We start from the raw sequence: 24,006 nt of genomic DNA, 5'->3' as shown, positions 1-24,006 counted from the left end.
TCCTCCAACAGCCCAGCCTCATGAAATGGAAAAGAATAATAACTAAACACACCCTGGTTGTTATTTCTGTTTCATGATTAGTATTATTTTCCTTGAATGAATGGAATATAGAATTATGTTAAGAATGTGGAGAATAAGCTCTCCTCCTTTGCTGGTACGTGATGAATGAACTTGTTTGTATTCATTGTACAACAAAGAGATTGCGAATCACTGTATGTCGGTGCTGCCTGGCAGTGACTGAGACTGATTACCTGAGTCAATCACCGCTGGATTTCAGTGGCTTTTATTTATTTATTTTTTTAAAGAAAGGTTAAAAAGAATGATAATGAATGTTGGTGATGATCTGTCGTCATGATGTGAGGTGCAGGATTTTCGCCCTCAGTGTGTAAGTCATTACAGTCATTCTAACCCCTATCAAATTTCGAGCGGTTATGGCTCTGCCTCCCGCAGCTACAAGCCAAATACCTTTCATTAAAAGGTGTCTAACACAATGCCACACGGTCACGTAGCAATGCATTTCACCTGATCCCTTTAAACTCGCTTCGGTGTTCACCTCGCTGACAACGGGAACGGCATTTTAATTTCTCACCCCAGAACAAAAAAAAAAAGCCCTCCTCCCCAGACATGCACGCGTGTGCGTGTGTATTATTTCGTTATTCTGCATGGAAGTTGCATTTTTGATATGTCGTTTTTTTATTTCCAGCAGAACAAATTAATCCGCAGCCTTCCAGCGACGTTTCTGCTTTTGACAGGAGCTGCTCGGAGGAGAAAAAAAATGATGAAGCGAATCCAAAATTCAATCGCCTCTGTTCTCTTTTAGAAAGCACACAGTGTACTGTACAGCCCATAAAACTCCAAAACAGCCTCCAGACGCTGCTGCAATCACCCTCCATCAAAACACTTTGTCTCGCATACAAAAATAAGACCCGGCATCGAGCTGAATACCAAATCAGCCCATTAGAGCTCAGGACACTCGCTACTTAGCAACCAAAGGGATTTAAAGCCGCAATACCCAGCGACAAAGGAATAAGATCAAGATCTTTTACAGGGCATTACGGCTGGCTTTAGCATTTTTGTTTTAATTGAAAACACTTGCAAGATGACGGTTTAAAAAAAAAAGGTAAAAAAGGAAACAATTGGAAATGGTGTCCTAAAATAACACATCTTTCAAGACACGGCTGAATGTGTTCTTTCTTGAGAGAAAGCAACTGTCAGAAATCATTGAAAATCAATGACTGGAACTTCAGTTAAGTGTCCTCTATTCCAAGAAGCTAGCGCGCTAAGCGTCTGTAATTAGGATCTAACACTGCAGATTTGTATCATTTCGACTCCTGTTGTTTGAAATATTTGAAATGCAAAGGTACATTCAGGTACATCGTACATGTTATTTGTTGATTTGATAATGTTTATTTGTAACTCCTTGAGTGTGCAGGTTGATTTAAACAATAAATCGGTGCGCCCTGTCGCGCTGAGCACCGCGGGGCCACATGTGTCACCCCGGCAGCCTCACCTGGCGCGGAACACGCGTCTGATGGGGCCGTCTGATAATGGCTTTCAACATTCATGTCTCAGAAATTCCGCAGAATTATGTGAAGTACATTTTTTTTCCACGTAACAACTCTGTACGATCTCGATTCATTACCATATGTATTACCTGACGTAAAGAAATAGTCTTTGGGCTATTTGCATGCAAGCAACATTGACAACATATAATGTATGCAGTTCTGTACTCAGACGCTACCATTTACGGTAATATATGGTATTTCTGTGTCTACAGAAATGAACAAAATAACCGTATATAAACAGCCACTAAATATAAAATAACATGTAAGAAAGTTCAACACAGAGAAAGCAGGCAGCTGAAATAGAACGTCATAAAACATACTAGAATAAGCTTTGGGAAGACACACAATGCCATACATCTTAAAGTTAATATTATTCTTAATATGAGGTCTGGATCATAATGAAAATGTTACTATCGTTTTGTAATGCTATAAAACATAAATGGCAGGGTCTTTCAAACAAGGAAAAAAAAAACGCTTAAAGGTGTCATCCTTTCAAGTTTTAATGATCTGTGGCTATTAAACTGCAGTCTCGACGTGTTTATGAACAGATTGTGCACGCACACAGGTTGTGTGTGTGTTATGGCTTGGAGTTTCACACTTCATATCATCTAGAAAGGACCGTTGTGTCTGTGTTGCTGTATGCATATGCATGCGACCCCCCCCCCTCTCCGTGAGACTGCAGCTGTGGCCCACACAGTGGGGTCACCCTCGCTGGATTACAGCACCTGGGGAGGCCATCACTCCTGCTGCGGGTGAGGAAACCGGCTTCTCCTCGTGCCTCTTACACCCCTCCAAACTGTGGACAAGTTCTGCTTTGCTTCACATTCCAATCAAGCTGGGAAAAACCCTGCTACATGCTTTACATGAAACAATTATCCCACAATGACACTCAAGATGATACTATAATGACACTTCAGAAGAAATCCATATACCGCGTATAGTGTGTTCACAACAAAGTGGATGAGTGCACAACAATGGACAATGTTTTCTTTCAAAAACAGTCTCTGAGAGCTTTTTCACACGGTGGCGCACCAGACAGGGCGATATGAACACACTGACTGTGAAAGCATCCACTCCCGAGCACTGCTGTGCACCCCTCAACGTGGGGTGTTATTCCGGGTCCACAGTGTTGAAGACGACTCTAACAGAGGATAATGGTGCGCAGTGAGGACATGCAAGGTGAAAGGTCTGTTAAACAGGTTTATGGAGGCAGTGAAAACCAGCCACCAGGTGATCAGCATGTTAAAGCGAATCATTACCGTGACAGAAAGGGGACGAGGGGTTTGGAAATAAAGAGCAGATCTCAGACAGTCCACCCGTGAATGTGTTAATACTAATGTGGAGGTCAGTGAAAACATTTGTGCAATTATATAAACTGTTAAAACATTTCAATAAACTGTGGGGTCAGTGTTAAAACAAGCACGTCCGCAGCGGAGACGGAAAAGAAAGCAAAGGGGGCTCCACGCTGAGGAGTGGGGGGAGAGCTGCGTACCGCGGCTGCCGCTGCCCGGCTCATAACTCCCCCCGACCTTCATAAAAGCACAGATTTATGTCTCTCATTATCTAAAGGCCTGTTTTAAATAGGGGTTAAATGTACATCACAGGTCAGAGAGCACATTAAGGGTGTAAACCGCCAGAGAGGAGTCGAGGCAAGCGGCCAAACAGAAGCCAAAGTGACTTTTACGCCCAGCCCATCATCCCCTTATCTCCTAATTCTCTGGAGTTGGGGGGGGGGGGCGTACTGCCCTTTTAATCAGCATGTACAGTTCATAAATGGGGTCGCCTTGTTTTTGATATTTTCCTATTTTGAAATTTGTTTTGGTTTTATTTAAAGCCCTCCACCCCAACTCACCGCGCCCGTACCTCCCCACCCCCCTCCTCCCTCCCTCTCTCTCTGTCTCTCTCTCTCTCTCTCTCGCTCTCCCTCCCTCTCTATTTTGGAATATGCGGCTTGGAGAGCAGTCAAGTTTCATTAATTTCTGGTCTGGGTACAGTATGTTCCTGCACAAACATCTGCGAACGGCCATAAACGCTCCGGAATGCTGGCAGAACATCCAGACCTGCCGGCAGCCGATGATGTCATCACACTAAGGGAAGCGCTGGAATGCGGCCAAGCTAACAGCTCTCCAGTAGGGAGACAGACAACAAGTGAAAGCATTTTGCTGGAGCTCCCCCCGCCCCCACACCCTCACCCCCCCTCCCCCAAATGCTTCAAATTTTTTTGAAGTTTTTTTTCTTTCTTAAATACCTCCTCGACTTATATTACAGAGCACACATATACTGTGAGCAGCAGCAGGTGCCTGGCAGACAGAAAAAAAGGGCGAGCACGAGGTTATATCGGGATATGAAAATAAGCCGGTTAGACAGAACAGAAACAGTGCCTCGCTGCACACGCGTGGAGGTTGTAATTTGCTTTTATGGAACTTGTAAGCGACTGCGTATGATAGAGAACATCTGTGAAGATTAATGCACATATTTTACCGTGAAGCATTCGCACTTAAATGAATTTTGCCTTGCTTTTTTGTTTGTTTTTAAGCAGTGGGCCAGGAAGCCGTCAGGCCCAAGGCAGAGTGAGTCTCACACACCGCTGCTCCACGGTAAAACAGTCAGGATGAAGAAGAAAAAAAAAAGAACCACGGAACTGAACAACAACAGAGGACTGTCCTGAGAGATGAAGACTTTCGGTCACATTAAATAATTCAGCATTATGCTCACAGGAAGTTGATGAAGATTTGGAAAAGAAGCCCCACCCCACCCCCTGTACGTCCCATTCCACCGAGGCTGCAGCCACCCCAGAAAGTGAGATTATGTTGCTAGAGCTGGAACAGCAGCGTTTGAAACTCGCCATGACAAAAACCACAGTGGTTACACAAGTGTTTTTCTTTTCTTTTCGTAAACATTTGTCAGTCATGCCAGCCACCATGGGATAAGTTTATTATGTTGGGTATCGAAAAACTGCAAACCATGTTGTAAACTCTTGCTGTGGGCACAGAGAGCAATCGCAGTACACAAGAAAGATAACCACAGAAACATTTGGAGAAGAAGAGGCCTGCACTGGCTACTGTGAGGTTTTTTGTGTGTTTGAAGCTTTAATTTGCACAAGAGGGCCAAATGACCAAACACACTGGCAGGCAGACCTTTTATGAGTGTGCGGGGCTAATAATCAAAAATAAGGACACTCAGGCACTCAAAGAGCCACTCAGGGTGGATTGAATTTGGGTCTTAAAGCCTTTAAACGGCAGAAGATTTACAATACAGGTGTAAAACGGCTGCAATCATCTGAAAAGCTGAATGCATCCGTGACAGATTAAATGTGTCATGAAAATAAAGCACACTAAACCACGTCCATTCACTACCTGGCAGCAAACACCAAAATGCTTCACTCATTAATGCTTCTCAGAAAAAAAGGCTGTTTGGGTTTTTCTTACCGGAACCAAAGATGATCCTGTTTATTTTTATTGACCTCAACACCTCTATCCCCTCCTTTTAAATAAAAGCTGATGATGTCATGAAGGACCAGTGGGTAAAGATGACGGGGTGGCCAGGGATATGCCTGTGTGTAATGTGTTTGATATTGTTCTATATAGCAGGCTCTGAGCTTCAGTAAGTGCGGTCACTGGGTGTGAAGAAAAAAAAACGAAACTGCAGGACCATCATGTGATGCGCAGTTTTCCTTCAGACTGTTTACCTTCAGTCCTTCGGAATCTCTGCCTCCCTTCCTGCTCCTCTCCCGTTCGGACCAAAACTACTTTTGCCTGGTCTGACAGGCTAAAACTGACACGCATCTCACAGATGGACGACCTGGCCACTGACCGTTTGAGTTCATTGTAATAAAGCATTCCCACACACCTGCGGGGAATTTGGTGAAACGCATGTTAAAGTTTATTTCCTCAAGATGCACCGTGAGCACTGTCTGATGATAAACTACATTCTGATTTTTATCCTTTTCCCGAACGCCCTGTGCCATGAGGAGATCATAGACTCAATATTGCCCAGAAATGATTTTCCACACTTGACTTAGAGTCAAGCAAACCATGTAGAATAAGCCTGTTTCAGTCCACAATGTAGCCTCTTCACAGTAAACAAACAACTTAAAGCTTTTTTCCCTCCAGATTCAAACCACTTAAGGCACTACCCACAATTCCTAGTGTTGACAGAGTCTATGATACCTCACAGCCACATTTAAAAATGCCTACATTATAAATACACTCCACTATACTATAAATGTGCATACTTGCATACACACAGGCACCCACACACACACACACACACCACAGGTGGAGGAAAAAAGAAAGGAAGTTGGCATTTTCTTAGCCACGGCAGCGCTATAGATATTCCTAGCTGTGGTGAGGGACACGGCACTCTCGGAGGGCTAGCCATTGTGTCTCCAGCAACCGCGGCCCTATGGAATCTGGACTATCGTCAAGGTGACGACAGGTTCCGTCATCCTGAGTCGTCAGAGCCTTGCCCTTCCTCCCCTACAGTTCAGCAAGATAATAAAGTCAAGTGAGGTCCACTCCCTGCTCCACTGCCTTAATCAGGCAAATAGAAGCCATCTTCTTTCTCTTTCTCTTTCTCTCCCCCCCTCTCTCTTTCTCTCTCTCTCAATCTGCAGCTGAAGAAAACATGGTGAGCTTGGTCGTCCACACAGCTGTTTGTGTTAAGAAAAGATCAATCAGCTCCCATCTTTTCTGGCCAATTTTCTTGTTTTTTTTTTAACTGCACAAAGGAGCTCTGCCTTCCCTGGCGGGGGGGGGGGGGAGGCATGTCCCTGCCTCTCAGGGCGAATGAGGCTTCGGTAATGAGGGTGAGCTCAGGTGTGCATGTGAATTACTGTTCTGTCATTTAGACTTGACTGCAAATATTCTCATTTATTGCTGTAGCATTTTGTAAACAGTAATGACCATATGAAAAAGACCCAGCCATGGGAGCTAGCGGGAACAGTTCGGAGAGAAGAGATAGCATGGTGACATTCTGATGAACCCTTTTTGTTTTATGACTGCAAATGGAAAGTATTTACGGACTTATTGCTTTTATATTGCATTCGTGGATGGGAAGGCAGCTCAGTAAACTTTATTTTGGTCTCTTCACGTTGCTGTTTGCACAGCAGATTTTCATTTTGAAATTGCACAAGAGCTACTAATGGTGTTGCGGGGCAAGTAAGGGGCAGTCTTCCGTACGGACCAACATAAAAATTAATATAATTCCCTAGTGCAGAGAGAGGGACACTGTGCTAAAGGAGATGCTGTATTTCAGCTGAGATCTGCACTGAGGTCCTGCCTGACTGGCCATTAAAGAGCAGAATTATCAGAAAGAGGAGGGCAATTCCCAGGTTTCCTGCCCATGCCCCAGTCAGGCTCACTCAGTCCAGCCCTCGAATAATCCCCCAGTTAAACTGCCTCGCTACACACCGGTGGCGGCCGAGGTGAGTCACTCTACCTTCAGTGTAAAACGATTTGTGATGCTCGAGAGGGAATGAGAGACTCTATATAAATGCGTTTCATTCAGTAATTAATTCATTCAAACACAACAGCCTTTCAGCTTTTTCGCAACCGAAGCACATGACATCTCCCTTCCTGAGGGAACGTCTCTCTGGGATCCGTGGCCCGGATGGAGCTGGTGCAGAAATACAGGCAGATTTTCACTGCAAAAACGAAAACACCTCTTGCGCACCAAGCACCTCTCGACCGGCTCGGGGGTGTGGATAAAAAAAGGGCTGAACCCCGCTGGGTTATAGTATTCTGCCAGGGGGCGTGCGGTGGAGGAGTGGGCCGAGCCGTTTGGGAATCCTGGCCCTGCTGGTCCCGCTGAGTCATTCTCACTCACAGCCAGACGTCTTGTTAAAAGCCATGTCAGCCCGTCCCCACGGTGCTGAGCCGGCGAGATGACCTTATCCCCCGCGAAAACAAAATCAAACCCCCTTCCATTATCATTCCCGCCCGCAGCCTTCGCCTTCAGTCCTGTTGTTTACAGTGCCAGACATGCAGCACGTCCCCCCCCCCCCCCCCCCCCCCCGTGACTGCACGCCCCCCCGCCCCCCACACCACCCCCGCCCGCCACCAAAGCCACTTCCCTCAGACAATAAAAAGACGAAAAAAAAAAAACTGGCACAGAAATCACTGTACATACTGTACCCTTGACAGTGGCAAACAGCCCAGGCTGGCTCACAGCCAATTCCACAATAAAATAAACACAGAGACTGCCCGTGCTCGTCGAGAACACGGCGGCCGAGGGGGGGGAGGGTGCTGAAACAGCACGCCAAAATACATGCTGCATACCAAAGTGCATTCTTCTCTCCCTTTCTTCTCTCTCTCTCTCTCTCTCTGCTCTCTGTCGCAGTCCCTCTCTTTCGCATGGTAGTGGATGAGCAGTCGTGATATGAGCCGCTATGATTATGTTCTACAAATCCAGAGATCAAACAATCAAAGACATCATCAGCACACACCTGTGATGAGGAAACACACACGCAGTAACTTCCTCTACCTAGCACCGCTGTGGGTGGCGTTGTGGCCGGGTGGGGGGGTTGCTTGTCCCCTCCCCCTCCTCTACCCCCCAAAACAGGGCTTACTAATCTACTTCTAACAGGCAGCTGTCTCCAGCAATGCAAAACACTGACGCAGTCTGTTGAGATGGCCGGAGTCAGATGGCCTTCTGTGGAGCAAGATGTCAGTTTTTGCTTACATGTACGACGTACAAAAATCTCATTAGCTCTATGCCCAGACCAGCTATGAAACCGCAACTTTTTTCTTCTCTCCCCGGCAGCTTTTAAACCACACAGCCCATCTGCACCCCGAACGTGAGTTACAGGAGAGTACAGCTGTTTCTGGGCTTACATCAGCTTAACGCCAATCCCCGTTTCAGCATTTCAATTTGCTGCCCCGCCGCTGAATGCCAATTAAAGGAGAAGTCAGGGCAAAAATGTACATTTGATATGTGTTATAATATGGATTATAATATGGACACTGTGTGTACAGGACTGCCCATTTCAGGCCACTTCCCATGAGCTACCCAGCCAACTTCCCCCAGTCCAGGACATAAACCAGCCACACAACCAGACAGGCGTTTTTAGAGAGACACTGAACCCTGTCAACAACCCCCCCCCCCAGGTAGTCATCTTGCATTGATCGGATTTATGAGGCTCATTTCCTCTTTAATTTCAGTTCCATCTTAGTTCAAAGCGATGAGATGCTCACAGTACATTTCGGAATGCTACACTGAGAATGTCAATTCTCTATGTATCCTAAAACTATATCAATTTATTCTTTTTCCCTTCTGCCAAGTAAACAGGAAACCCCTTCAGGAAGCTGAACTCAGGATTCACACATATTTAAAAAGCATATTTAAAATGTGGATGTCAATAAAACACCGAACCACGCCAGCTCTCCTGTTCTTCTAAACAGGAAGGGAGGGTCTCTCCTCTGACCTCACACCTGTTCTCTATGTTTCCTCCAGACAGAAAACTCAATTAAGTCAGGTGACTCTTGGGAGCGCTGCCGGCGACCGTCGCCGGTAACCGCTGATCGATCGGTGAGGATGGTGTAGTGGAGGCACCCGCGCCATGCTGCGCTGGAGCCGAGCGTGGTTTCCCGCGAGCCGGAGCGGCAGTGACCCTGCGCATTTCCATTACTGCATGGCAACGCATCCCTTGATCACCTTTCCGCCGGACGTCGCAGGTAATCCCACAGGTGCACACCCCTCCCCCGTAACAGGCTGAATGTCAGTGAGCAATTCACTTAACTTCCAACCAGCTCCTCCTGGGCAGCATCCTGACCCAGAGAGTGGTCTCCTCTTTAGCTGTCTGGAAGAAATTAGTTTTCCTACTGGACTCCTGAAGTGTTCCTTGCTCACCCCTCAGGAGTGACTCAGGATTGCAAGGACACAAAAGATGTAAACAATACCAGCTAACAATTACCTGTACCGTGTACTTGTGTCTGCCTACAGCCTTAAACACAGATTCATGCACATAAACCTAGCCACAAGGTCTGCAGTGCCTCACTCCTGTCTTCTAAATGCATAAAACATAAACATAAAATAAACACAAGCACTTTTTTTCTGAGACAGACAGCAAAGAAGTGTTTGGTAAAATGTAGTTTTTAGCTGAGTGAGATGGCAGACAAGTGTTTAGTATAATGTGCATAAGTCTTTTTATCGGAGTGAGACAGCAAACGAGTGTTTAGTATAATGTGAATGAAAGGCTTTTTACCTGATTCAGACAGCATACAGGTGTATATAAAGTATATTGCAGATGAAACGGTTTTTACCTGAGTGAGACAGCATACAGGTGTATATAAAGTATATTGCAGATGAAAGAGTATTTACCTGAGTGAGACAGCAAGTGCATCCGTAGGCGTAAACTGTCCAGAAAGCGTTTCCCACACAGCTCACAGCCATACGTTTTCATCTCACTGTGAAGCTTCCTGAAAAACAAAAAACATAATTTAAGCCTTTATGATAAAACCAGAGAGCCTTAAAGCATCTCTGAGATCCACTTACTACACAGACAGTATAAAAGCCAGAGTAGAGCACTGGGTGCTTGTGCAGGAGTGCAGATACTGTATGTGTCTGTGAGAGGTTGGTATTTTGGTGTCATTTTAGTAAAGCAGCAGATATTTTGTCACCAATTTTATTTGACCTCTGACTTTAACATACAACCAAGTACACTCTTGAATGGAGAGATAAGATCAGGAAAGCCAGCCCATATTATAGGATGAGATGCATAAGCCCTGTTACCATGCAGAATCACCAGTCTCCATAAAAACATGTACACCACTTTTTACTGCTTTACTGTTCTTTTCTTTTAGGTTGGTGCACTGGAGCTATATGCGTCTCACACAAGTAAGACCTCTGGGTAACCAGTATTCTTTTAATTAGCATGCTACAGCATTAGGTAATTGTTCTCAGAAAAGTAATTAGCTCATTGCTTTCACCTCCGTGCAAAATGCGAGAATGTTTCAGGAGGTGAAGCAAAAGACGTGTACACCTTTTTAAGTGTTTCTGAACAACCAAAAAAAAAAAAGTTTTGACCATTTGGTAAACGCAAACCCACAAATAAAACCCTTACAATAGAAAAAAAAATTACAAAAAGCCCTTCTTTCGAAGGAATATCGAGCCACAAAGAAGACATAATGGAAACCAGTCTTGCAAACATTTAAAAAAAAGAAGAAATACACATACCTTCCAAACCCTCAAACCCTTCTGTCTGTGTAATACCACAGAGGGGGATTTGTGGTGCAAACAAACAAATGGAGAGGTGAAGTAAGTCAAGCCCTTTAGCAAGCTGTAAGTAATTAAAAGTCCTGTAAACACCTAACAAAATAAAAGCCACTTCAGAAGGTGTGTGCACAGGGAGAGAGGGCTGGCAGGGCACCTCCAGGGACATGGCGGGGGACCGCCACGGGTGTGCTGCACCGCCGTGGCGACGCGTCCCGGCTCACCATCTGCACCAGCTCCTCAGCCTATTATCAGCCTTTTACAAATGTCCAGCCGCACGAGGCAAATCTATGAATCTCATATAACACCTTTCTGACCTCACTGCAAACTCAGAGAGGCACAGCATGCAGTCATGTGGGATGTCACCCTACAGAACTCTGTGTTCAAGTACTGACTGTTCCTGCCCTGTACCGACTCTCTGTTAATGTAGTGAACTGGCTCTGTGCTGTGCTGCCTCTGTGCTGTATCAACTCTGTGTTAATGTGCTGTACCGGCTCTGTGTTAATGTGCTTGTATATGCATGACTCAGTGATGATCACTGATGATCCTCTCAGCCGTTCCCTGCTGTCCTTCAGAAAATGTGCACTTGTTTAATTTGGGACTCAACTGGAAGGTTTATTTGTTCCTTTGAAGGATAAACAGTCCTAGCCCGCGTTGCAGTGGAGTGTGAACTCTGGTCTACATGTGGCACATGGAGTCTTTGGATGAAGAGCTGTTTACAGTTTGAAAAGCTGGGAGCACATTTATAATTTCAAACACTTTATCATTATGAGTGCAGTAAGGGTGGAATTGTTTTGTGCAAGTTATTGATGTTGTTCTTTTCTGATGTATTTTAAACCACACCTACAGTGACACACAGCAACAATAAATTTATTTCTTGGAACTATTAAGTCATTTGAACTGACACCATGTGTTGGCTGTCAGATCAAGTAAATGAATCAAATGTGCTCATAACCATTTTCATTTGAAGACAAATTTTTCAACGATCAATTTTATTGTGCTTCCCCTTTTTAAAATTACAGTACAAAATGTCTCATTTTGAAAACAATACCACTACGGCGTTTCCATAAGAGAAAAAGAAACAACGACCCAGAGAATGTGTGCGATTGGACACCCTACCTCAAAGGGGTGACTAACACACTGCACAGATCTTATTCAGTTAACATCATGCACATTCACTTTTTAATATTTTAGCGTTAATTTTAATATTTTAATATTCAGGTTTTACTTGTTAATGGGTCTGAATTTGTCACAGAGCAGCACTAGGTACCAAAATCCTTCATCATCTGTCTTTACCTTTGACTCACAATTAGATACAATCTTTATTTGTTTTCTACTTCACATACAGAGTTTTTGGCGAGTTCTGCAATCACTGAAATGAATAACAACAACTGTGTTGTGTATAGGTTTTTGGTATTTGGGTCGATTTGTTAGTCAAAGTTAAGGACAAATGCTTATTGAACCCAGACCCAAGTGCCCTTGAAAATCATACCAAAACCAAATGAAATCCTCATGGAAACTATGTCTCAGCAAATGGAAACGAAGGCCTTTGTTCAACTGTGTGTAACTGTTGTTCAGCCTTTGTGTAACTGCCATCCACACTGACTGTAACTCGCGAGTAGCTAAGAACAAGCAGGTTTCACTCACGCTGCTCCCTACACTTGCCACACGACACAAAGTCTCATGACAGCAGCGTGAGGAGCAGACATTCTGAGAGGAAACCTTACGTGGAGTCAGACAGCAGTCCTCATTACCACCGGTATTCGCTCACTACGAGGCACTGACCTCAGCAATGCTGCCAGAACAGTGGTTAGGGCGATCCTGCTGAAACAGACCCACGCCGTCATTAGGACAGCGGACATAAAAACCCTCTCCAGCCGTTTACTCGGTTAATGAGTGACTTTGTCCGGACAGTCGGTTTTGACAACGGCTGTAAATCTCAAAATTATGTCAACAGAGCAGCCGCTGAACGCCTCGTGTGAGGGGCCGAGCAGTGCGGCGGCTCGTAAATCAGGCCGGCGTCTGAAACGAGAGCAGATTACTGCCGTGCTTTATTGAGCCGTTAAGCCTCAGCCCGTATAAATCTGAGCCCCGCTCCAGACCGGACCCCCGATGTACGTCACTCCGCAGGAGTTCCCCCGACTCCACGGGCTTCCTGAAAAAACGCGAGGTCGCAGAAGGACAGCAGCTCAAAAAAAAAATGAAGCAAGATCAAGTCTTTCTGCTAAAACAGGCGTGCAACGCTGCGACACCTGAGATTAACTGTGTTAACTGGCAGAATTAGACCAGAAAGCAGTGCCTGTGAATTACACTTTCAAGCAAATAATATTTGAATTGTAAATTGAGTGCATTCCTGATTAATCAAGACACATTATATTTTTTTCCTGAATGACTACATTAAATCATCACATTTTTAATAATTCCAGTCTCCACTGCCAATGCGCTAAACGATAATGAGAAGATTATTCTGCACTTTCTTATCTTTGTTTGGGCTGAATTTTCAGGATACACAAATGACCCACCTACTGAAGGTTCCAGTTCAATATTAGCATTCATGCATTGTAGTAGCATTATAATTATGCATCAAATTTTTCATCCTATTTTGACTACAGTCTTTAGACACTAACACTGGTAAATTCTGGCTCTTACTTTGGATCAGGTTGGCCACCATTGGTCTGGTATCTTGCAATGAAGCTACAGCACTACATACAACCGAAATACAAACCAAACAGTGAAATACTCTCCCCATGCTACTATTTTCACATTAACAATTTTTTTAACTACTAAGAGTGGATGTAAAATAAATATATTAAAAAAAAACTACTGGTACCTGCCTAAAGCCACCAAAGACCTACCTCCTTGGAACAACACGTACACCAAAGGACCAATCAGTGTCAATCTCTTAATCTTGCTACATGTCATAAAGACCCCGATATATGGCTGGCTAAAAGGCACAGTGACTATCCAGCATGGAGCCTCCATTACAATCCTGTCTACACAAGATAAGGCAGCTGTCTTTTTATGACACAAAAAACGGAGCACTTATGGCTTTTTTACACCCTATTCCATAATTTCAGACCTATGACACGGATCAGATCTGGCTTTGCAGGGGATCTAAAGCCCTAAAGAGCTCTGTCTTCATGCCGTTCCTTACCTTGCACTTTATTTGGCATACATGCAAATGAAGCACACTAAACGGTCCCATAGAGCAGAGGACTCTCCCATTGGCTCCTCAGTTCCTACCTGCAACGTGTCAGCGCTCACAGAAGTGAGAAGCCGGCTGCAGCAGTTCTGACTCCCTACAAGTATTTTTCATGTTCTCGATACATATTTTATCCAAGGATGCCACTATTTTGCAAGGTTTCAGTGGAAATGGATAGCGATCCCTTAAACTTTGCAGCTCTCAGCCTGCAGGCCCCAGTGGACACCTCTTTCCTCTGTGAACATGAACTGCATTTTAGGGTTTTTTATGAAACATATAAACTCACCAATTTGGTCAGGAAACCTCAAAATAATTTTAGCTTGTTTTATTATTTATTAAAAATACATTTTAAAAAGCTCTCCACTGTGGATTCCCACTACAGTAACTGTAAGGAGTAACATTTGCTGCTTATCAAACTGTGGATGAATTATTGGATGCTCAGTAACCCGGACCCGTTAGAAGGCTCTCAGACAGGCAGGACCTCCACAGGAGGAGAAAGCACTGAAACGAGCATGCTCAGTGTGCCTGGGAACTGAACGGCTGGACGGCATTGTACAGCATGGCCGATTAATTTGCCTTTGGACAACGCCACTGGCCCCTCAGAGAGCACAATGTCCCGTCAGCAGAGTCACATTAAGGGCTTTGTGAGGAGCAGCCGGGAGCACGGGGGGGACGGCCATGACGAGGGAGACAATCAGCCGGCCCATTGTCATCGCCATGGCAATGACCGAAGCGTTCCGCGAGCTACGTCTTCATTAGCACAGAAGGGCCAGCTTCCATGGCTTTTTATAAACAAGTTTATTTTTCATACGCACTGAACGTCCATGCATGCAGTAAAAGAGATGCTGTACTGCGCAACCACCAAAGCAAGCTCTTCAAATGAGGGGCAGTCAGAATAAGCAGAGGCCTCTACAAAGACCTGTGCCTGACAGTAACAGTGTGCGGACTGGCTGGCGAAGTCGCGATAAAGAGGCCCCTTCTCTCACTGCGAGTTACATTTATTTAGAATGAAAGGAGACACAGTGTGGCAGAGGCAGAGGCAGCGCTTGTGGCCAAACATTTATTTCTTTTCATCTGAAATAAATGTAAACCGGGGCTCAAGGGAGTGTTCGATTTCCTCATTCCTCTGTCCGATAAGCAAAGATCTGAAACTTTTTAAAGATGGAGGGATAAGACGAAGACCCAGCAGACGAGAAGCCCATTTTAAAAGACTTCCCTCCTCACCTCGCTTTGCATTACGCTCAGAGCACAGCTCCTTGACAGAGCTCGAGTGCCTTTAGCATCTTTAGTTTTTCTGTATCATCTGCTTTGAAAAGAGTAGCACACGGCCCTTTCAGCCCGATGTTTCCTGTCCATTAAAAGCCAGTGAGCTTAATAACGGTGAATCAGATGTCAGCGGTGCAGGTTATAACAAAACGAGCAAGGAAAAGATGGAAGCTGCCCCCTTTCACACATCCTACAGTGCGTGAGAGCCAATCAGCCGCATTCAGAAGGACGCACTCAGCTAGAACCTCATACACCGCGGCCGCTGCGCGCTCCTCACCCGAAACGACAGCCAGACAAACAGCGAAAGAAAAGGCAACATCACTCTCCGTGATTTTTATTTCTAAAAATACGTATGCAAAACACATCATGGCTCGGCACACAGATGGGTAATAAGCTGCAGCGAGCCGAGCTGAGCTGCGATTGGGCAATTCCGCTGGGTGCAGGTGTGGAGAGACACGTCCCCCCCCCCCGAATCCACCCGCCCCACCCCGTGGTCTCGGCCCGCTCTATTCTTTGCTGATATTTGTTTTAATTAAAACGTATTAAATGCTCCTGGAAAATTCCTGGCAGCGCCGGCGGTTTGTTGGGGGAGTCGTCCGGCACATATCAATGACTCGGTCCCCTCTCTCCCCCTGCAGCAGAGCACACGATATGAATTCAGCGCACACACTCACACACGCCGCGCGCTCGTGCCACGAATGTATGAGTAGCGGGGTGGCGGGGAGGGAGGGGGGCGGTGGGGGGAGTGGCCTTAACCTTAATGCTGCTATGGAGCCGTTATTTATCATACAGAGAAACGACCACCCCAGTTTACCTGAGGGGACATGGATAAACCCAGATACTACAAGATGAGCCGGAGGAAGGGTATGCAACAGAACAGAGAAATGCACAGTGTTGTGAGGCTGACGCTTGCAGATAACCATCCATTTTAAACAAACTCGTATTCCATTGCAACAAATGCCGTGTATTTTGGTATAGTATTATTGTTATCATGACAACTGTCGGATTGTCGGATCAAAACGTCAAAAATCCAGGCACTAAGGTACACTATGAATTGACTGAGCTGTAAAAAAGGCAGTTCTGTAAAAAAGGCAGTTTCAGACACAGCCTTTGCCTCATAATGAATGACACAGGAATCTCCTCAGAACCCACAGGTCACATTTTATGGAAGCAACAGGCATTAGCTTTGTGTAGATTCTGGTGTCTGAACCAGCCACCATAACTGCAGTACATGGGAAGAGGAGGCTTCCCTTCCTCCTAATCTCTGACATCAGCTCCTCTCTTCACAGACTGAATGCTAATGCTATCCTCCGCTAATACCCCTCTTACCAGGGTCATTCTGTGGCTGACTCTAACATGATGACAGGGTGCTCTTCTTTCCACCCACCAGTGCATTTTGGACAAGAAAAAAAAAAACAGAACCAACAGCTAAATATGACATTTTACCTTCCATGGAACTGAAATGTTATGATTATTATTATTATTGATAGCAGTAGTAGTATTTGTAGTGTCAGTAGTAGTATTATCATCCACAGGGGACCTATTGAGCTGTTAGTATTTTACATATTACCCCGAACTAGACATTTCATTCTGTGAAATTTACATAGATCATGTGACAACAACAAATGGTTAAACACGCAATAACAACCATGCTGTCCGGATGAAGTTTGCAGTCACCCTCCTCAAGCTGTCAGGAAAAAGAAATAAGGCCACCAGCCAAGGCTGACACCAGTAAACCAATCTCCATGGCCCATGTGGAAAACACTGTGCTATATTTACATCCAACAGCCATCAAATCATTTGTCACTTGAATGAAAACACCAGTTTTTTTCCAGCCCTGATTTGTAAAACGGCATTTATTTTCGCTGTCCTTTTGTCTTTCTCTGGCGCATCCTGTTCCTATTGGTTGCTCCTCGTATCTGTGAGGTTACCCAGTGTGTGGGGAGTGCTTGCTCTATAAAAAGCTCCACGAAAAGTGCTTCCTCTCCAATGCATTATTCATGGGCATCACCTTCCATCAAGAAGCAGAAACCTCAAGGATGTCTAACTTTAGGTCTATCTGAAAAGTCGCAGAAAGGAGAGACTTGCTCCTCTGTGTCTCCTGTAATTTATTCCTGGTCCCGATGACTTCAAACATCTGTAGGTGCTCGCCGTGAGTCGCACATTCAAACCAAACATGAAATGAGAGACATGCTTTTCAGCGCTGACGAGACGGCTCCGCTATATTAATAGAAATGTTCTGGGTTTTAATCGCAGCCTCCACTCTGTGAAAGACTCTCTTAAGTGCAACATTTTCCCCGGGTTTTCTGGCTTTTAGAGTTGGCACACCGCAACGGAGTGCAAGATTTTCCAGCATTAAGATCTGTTGTAATTTGCCGTAAATGCTGGAGCTGTACTCCACCTAAAAGCATCCCTCTCACCTCTAATCAGCACCACCCCCTCACACAAAACCCGCTGAAAACAACTGCTGCGGTGTCTGTTTGATTCATGCAAGAGAACGAAGACAAATGTAAGTAGAATATAACTTAGGACAAATTAGGTACAATTATTATCCATAAAACAGGAGTTCAAAAAAGCGTGACATCACCAGGATATAAGGCTGCAGGCAAACTATGAAATACAGCTGAACTGATTATTTCTGTAAACATCTCTCCTTATCAACAAATCAAACTATCATGCCACTTCCTGTGAAAATGGACTACAACAAGGTGAAAATAAAGGCACAAGACGAGGTAAAACAAGACACAAATCAAAAAACATTCCACTGGTTTGAATACTGAAAATCAGCTTGACGCATTTTGGGTTCTTCTCTATCTACACTAAGTCAGATCAACTCTTAAAATCCCAGCTCTTTCCTTGTCCCTGCATCCTTGCCTGTTGTTAATCGCTGATTTAAAAACAGCAAGGCTACATGCATTAACGGTGTTAGGCAAATATGCATCGCATATATGCAATGGCTCTCTCTGGCAGCACTAATTCACAACCTCTAAGGAGTGGAGAATTTGACTTCTTTAAATGTTTTGTAAATAACCTTACCTGGTGTTGTTTGCAAGAACACATCAGAATGTTTGTTGCACATTACATAATACAGAACCCTGGAGGCGGCGGCCATGTTGAAGGAAACTGCCCTGACATTTCTGAACTCCAAAGCCGGGGGGGTCAGGGGGGTTTTTGGGAAGGGGGGGGGGGGTTCAGAAGATCCGTGTGCCATGAGCCGTGGCATCTGCATCGTCATCCCCCGTCTCTCCTTCCAAAACAGATGCCTAAAATAGCCTGGCTGGAGTGCGTTCAGCCTCCCACAAACGGTCCTGTGCTCGGGCAGACGGGGACAGCTCACATGTGACAGATACATGCAGTCATCTCCTCCATAACTCACCACAGCCCACACACTGCCAGCTGCAACAGCACCCAGAAATGAAACATGCACCCCCACCCTGATATGGCAATTAAAAAAATAAATAAGCTGTTTATGATTTATATATATATATATGTATATGTGTATATGTGTATATATATATGTATATGTGTTTAGTATATAAAAACTCTGATCTCCTGATTGACACGGAGCAGGACGGTATAATATATTATGGTCTAAAACTGTGTCAATGTGTGTCACACAGGTCGAAATGGTCATTTCTGTTTGAAGGCTGGACCTGGATCATTTATTTTTCCCCCCGTTTCTCCCTGCTGCTGGATTCTCCTATTGGCCGCATCCAGTTCAGCTCACCTTTAGACTTCCTATCTCCGTGCAGAAAACACTGAAGACAAGCACGGGCACTCCTCTGGTACACCGAAGAGCAGCAGAGCTGAGCCAGTGTGACAAACAGCACACCCTCACGGACGACAACCAAGTAACCTACAGGCATCTGGTGAGCCACTAGGTGGTGCTGATGCAGCAGCTCATTTGGAGGGGCCCAGTGCTGAGGTAAACCCCCCTCTCCTTCCTCTGTAACTGAGGATGGGAGTTTCCCATTTCTGGAGGATGGATTCTTCATAATTCTTCAGCATCTTACTGTAAGAGCTACATCCTGATCTGTCTCATCAGTAAGCAAACTGCGCCATTTTAATGAGCTTAATTTATCTAAATACACTGATAATTATGCATTTACACAGCTTGGACATTTTAGCCGACACCCTGGCTTACTCTTGCAGACATAAAGCTGTTTAAATCGAGGCCGCTTTCACAGAGGGGACATGATCTCTGGGACAGAGTCACGGCCATACCCATCCCTTCACACAGAACAGCTGAACTAATCACAGACAAACAGATACACGGCTCTGGTAGAAATGATCCTGCCGGTTAAAAAAAACACGATCGGAGGATGGGAGAGGCCTTCCTCAGGCCAGCGCGACACCGGCGGCGGGAACGACACTCTGTCGGTGAAGGAGAAACACTCAGAGACCGCGCCTGCCGAGGGAAATCAATAAAGCTGCTGTGCTCCCCTCATGTTCAGCGTATCCACTGCCTTTTATTGTAAAGGTGATCACAACAGGAGCAGATATGCAGCTAACGGCTGCCGGCAAAGCCAGCCTGTCGGGCACATCTGCATCGTCAACATCAATCTGGTCTTATTATTTATGGATTACCAAGCTTTCAAGCAGTCTGTGTACAGCAAGGCATACAAAATGTATAGCTTAACAAAAACTATTATTTCATTATTAGACTATTATTATGTCTCCTTTGCAATCATACAGTGCCTTATTAAATCACAAAGGATACAGGAGAAATCCAAAAGGTCTGTTCCTGTTGTTTCTGGCTCTCCCATCATAGGTTTGGAATAGAAAAGACATTATAATATCAAAACGAGAATAAAGTACATCTTTAAAGTCAATTAAGGAAGGATTTCTATCAATCAAAACCCAAATGTACATGTATTTTATTAAATATCACACTAGGTTTTACAGTAAGCAGTAAGCAGTAAGCGGATCATGTTTTGACTGCCTACTGATGACACCATTTTAAACTCTATTCTCGGCAGCTTTATACATTCACAAACCTCCTGGAAGACGTGAAATCGAAGCGCTGTTTGAAAAATGCCACCATATGTTTGCAGTGCAGCATTTGGCTCAGTCACAATACTATGGGGACAAAAATTTCCTCTCTGTTTTTTCAAAACAATAGATTTTATTTTCACACATTCTCCCTGATTGCTTGGACTGTGTTTTGTGCACTCTACCAGAGGGAAAAAAGAAAAGAAAAAAAAAAAAACATAGCAGTAAATGCCAGCTGGATGGTTCTGTTTGTGGGATGCCATCGTACAGACAGCGCGAAACTTGAATCAATCACATGCGCAATGGATCCAATAAGCAGTGATTGAATATGCACCTGCAGTCCAGGCCGAATCAATCTGCGGTTCTGTCCTTAATAACTCTTAGCATATGCTGCACCACAAAAGACTGATTAACGGCACACTGACCAGCTCACGGATGCCAGAACATTGCCGTGTGCCTTTTGGTGCTCACGGCTGAACAGGATGCAGATACCATGGCACCAGCCAATAAGAGGATTATCCCGTTTCTCAGTCTGAACGCCACACTATAGTTTTCTGTTCAGGATTGACCACCCCAAAGACAGCGCTCTCTGGAAACGTAAAGGCCATTTATACTATCTATTGTGACTAAGGACTAACAGAGAATCCACTCTGCCGGAGAGGGACAGGTAAGCCAATTGGAGGATCAGAATGCGCTTTAACACCTACTACAATCGACATCTTAACACACATGTCCCTGGCATTCTTCCTCTTGAAATCCTCCATGCTTTCTGAGACAAGTAATTTAGCTCTGCCGTTGTTTGCCTGACCCGGAGAAATAACACTTTAAAGGGTCTTCCTGTGGTCTAAACAGCCCAGCCGAACAGGTAGGCAGGAGACGGCTTTTTTCCCCTGGAAGATGAATTGGTGAGCTGTCGGGCCTGGACAGGGAGACTGGTTGTGTTTCTGTAATGGGACACAAGAAGTGCCTTTGATTAATGGCAGAGCTGTATGGAGCTGTTACAGAGCCTTTCTGCTGAAAGACCGATGGAGGTGCGGATACGAGAGGACAGATACGAGACCAGGCCGATTCCACACGAGGGAAAAGAAAGAGTCTAAAGACACTTCCCCGCCGCGGTGTGAAAACAGACATTTAAGCCGTACAGGATGTGTGTGTGTGTGTGTGTGTGTGTGTGTGTGTGTGTGTGTGTGAGAAACACCTGCTCTTCACTTTCAAACAGGGTCATTGCTGTGAGACTGTCTTACTGACACGAACAACAGAATTTACACCACCCAAAACAAACCACAAATAAAGATGTTCCATTATTATATTAACTAATATTATCATCAACAGTTTTCTAATATTATCATTAACAGTTTTCTAATATTATCATTAACAGTTTTCTATAATTGCAAACAATGAATTTGAAGTTATTTCTGATGTCTGTCTGTGTCTAAGTTTAGAACTCCATCCGGAACTAATTAAAGTGTGATAACAGAAATGGTGAAAGTGAGCATTGTTTATTCAGTAGTGATACACAGATACAAGTCAGAAATGGATTCTTGCTGAAAATGTTTCACTTCACCCTCTGTTTTGCTGCTCTGACCATCGTAATGAGACATGACCAACATCATGTTGTCTGTTAAATGTTGTCCATTCTTTTTTTCCTCTTCTTTTTCTGTCTGAATCCATTTTGGTTCAAGGTTTTACTTGGCCAAATTCTGTAACCTCAAAAACATTTTGTGCTGAACCAAACAAGCATTTTTATTCAAAACATGCTGTGGAAGAATGTTTACCCTGCCTAAAAAAGCCCAGCAATACTAAGCTTAGAATGGAAGAACACTCTGTTAAATTGTTAGACGGCCAAGTTCTGTCCTCTGGCCGTGGGACCATCCGAGAAAAGTTCAGAGAAATGTTTGTCTCTTCCCAAAATGTTGACAATCATTTCACATTTCTCTCCAACTTATGAGAATTACACATGTGGCAAAAGGAATATGCCCTTTCAATGATTAAAAAGAACATCACAGCCGATGAGTCATTCATACAGACCACAGTTTACAAGACAGCTGCAAAATATGCCTGGAATAAACTAAGACCATTGTTTTGTTGTTGTTTTGATATTTGTAAAGCCGATCTTGAAACTTTTTAAATGAGATAATTAGTGACTGGTTAGAGAAAACTTTTTGCAGCCACATTGTCTTAATTATGGTGTTTTCCCTGTGAGTCATTACTTTCTAATGACTTCAGAGTTAAAATGAATCTGAGCAGAAAAGGTGCTTTTCGAGGGGGAAAGTTTGCTTTGATCATCAGCTCCTCCATTGAGCTTTTGTACTAGGCTGAATATTAATTGATCCAGTTTGCCTATTTAAATGATGATCAGAAAGATATAATAACACTTGCTGTTGGAAGCAAATGATGTCTCTAAGAAATGTTTAACAAAATTTGTAAATCTTAACTGTTAAAAGGAATCTGAACTTTGTAAATCATCACTGACAAAAGCCATTAACTTCAACCGGTTCTGATGTTGCACTGCAATGTTCTTAAGCGGGTTGAGGCCACTGCTTCAGCATGTCTTTATGACTGCAGAATATTGCTTGTTAGGGGTCGTTTTGCAGAGATTTTTTTCATTCAACAAAATGGGTTTTAATTATATCATTCCGTTTATACAACTCTCACTCATTTCACAAATCTAGGAGCTACAAGACGTCTGTAACATGATAACTCTATCTATGAAGTTAAAAATGCTGGAACTGCATAAGTCTTAACTTTGATTGTGACAGGTTTATATTTGAGCCTACACAACACCCACTTGGTTCTTGAGAATGCCGCATTACAAAGAACAGACTTAAGTCAAACTGTTCTCTCTTTCACTTGGTTTCAATCCCATTTGTGTAGGCTGATGTATGCAGATTGGTTATGGAGGATATCAATATTTTAAAATTTTATGTAAAATGCATTGCCATAGCATATTTAGAGCTATTCATGATGTGTACATTATGCGTGAGTATGGTTCACAATGTTCCACAGCACTCAGTGATGGGTGTTATGGCTGTAACAGTTTGTTATTTCAGGTAATTACACAGGTTTATGAATATACTCAGAGTACAGTGCTTGACAGCATTATGGACCTGTTACAGAAGCATTATAAATGGCTTCAGGATGCCTTACTATCTAGAAGTAGGTCTTGCTTTCACAATAGTTTTTTCCTATGTGTGGTTCTAGTGCACGTGGATTGAGAAATGCATGGAGGAGTGCAGGGGAAAAGGTCCACTCCTCAACCAGAGGATGGCCCAGGGCATGCAGAATATCCCAACATAGTCACTGACCACAACGACCACAATGACACCACACACTGGCTCCACAGTCTCTCTAACGGATTGCTGTCAGTTCACACACCGGTCCTCATAGCCATCCATTCGATGCGGTCATCCATTAATAATATCATCATCATCTTATTCATCATGAACCTCCTCCTCCTCAGCCTGGCCCCCCCACCACCACAGGGCCCTTTTCTGCACCACATGCAGGTCTGCTCCCCCTCTCTAAAACAATCCATGATTACTGTTAACCAGGACTCAAAACTATGGTTACTGTTAACTAGGACTCCAGCCAGTGCTCTATGGTACTATAGTGTTCCACATTAAACTTTACAGATTTTGCAAATTTCACAGTTTTATATTACTATTATTATCAAGTTTAGTGTTGCTTTTTTGTTTGTTTATTACACATCATCCTGAGCTCACTGGTCACAGGAGTATGAAAATGCTGCACAGAAATCAATAAATATGTCAC

The 24,006-nt window shown here is 44.1% G+C and overlaps 1 protein-coding gene across 1 annotated transcript in view; it reads right to left on the bottom strand.

Annotated features, from left to right (window-relative positions):
• zbtb16b (zinc finger and BTB domain containing 16b) overlaps nucleotides 1-24,006 on the bottom strand; it is a 108,074-nt gene that overhangs the window by 49,660 nt on the left and 34,408 nt on the right. Inside the window, exon 3 of the mRNA XM_036536247.1 lies at nucleotides 9,885-9,982. Coding sequence (XP_036392140.1) covers nucleotides 9,885-9,982 — 98 coding nt within the window. The remainder of the gene's footprint in view (nucleotides 1-9,884; nucleotides 9,983-24,006) is intronic.

Source organism: Megalops cyprinoides, chromosome 9 (assembly GCF_013368585.1).
Source record: "Megalops cyprinoides isolate fMegCyp1 chromosome 9, fMegCyp1.pri, whole genome shotgun sequence".
NCBI classification, from domain to species: domain Eukaryota; kingdom Metazoa; phylum Chordata; class Actinopteri; order Elopiformes; family Megalopidae; genus Megalops; species Megalops cyprinoides.
This window is presented reverse-complemented; position numbering and strand designations above follow the sequence as displayed.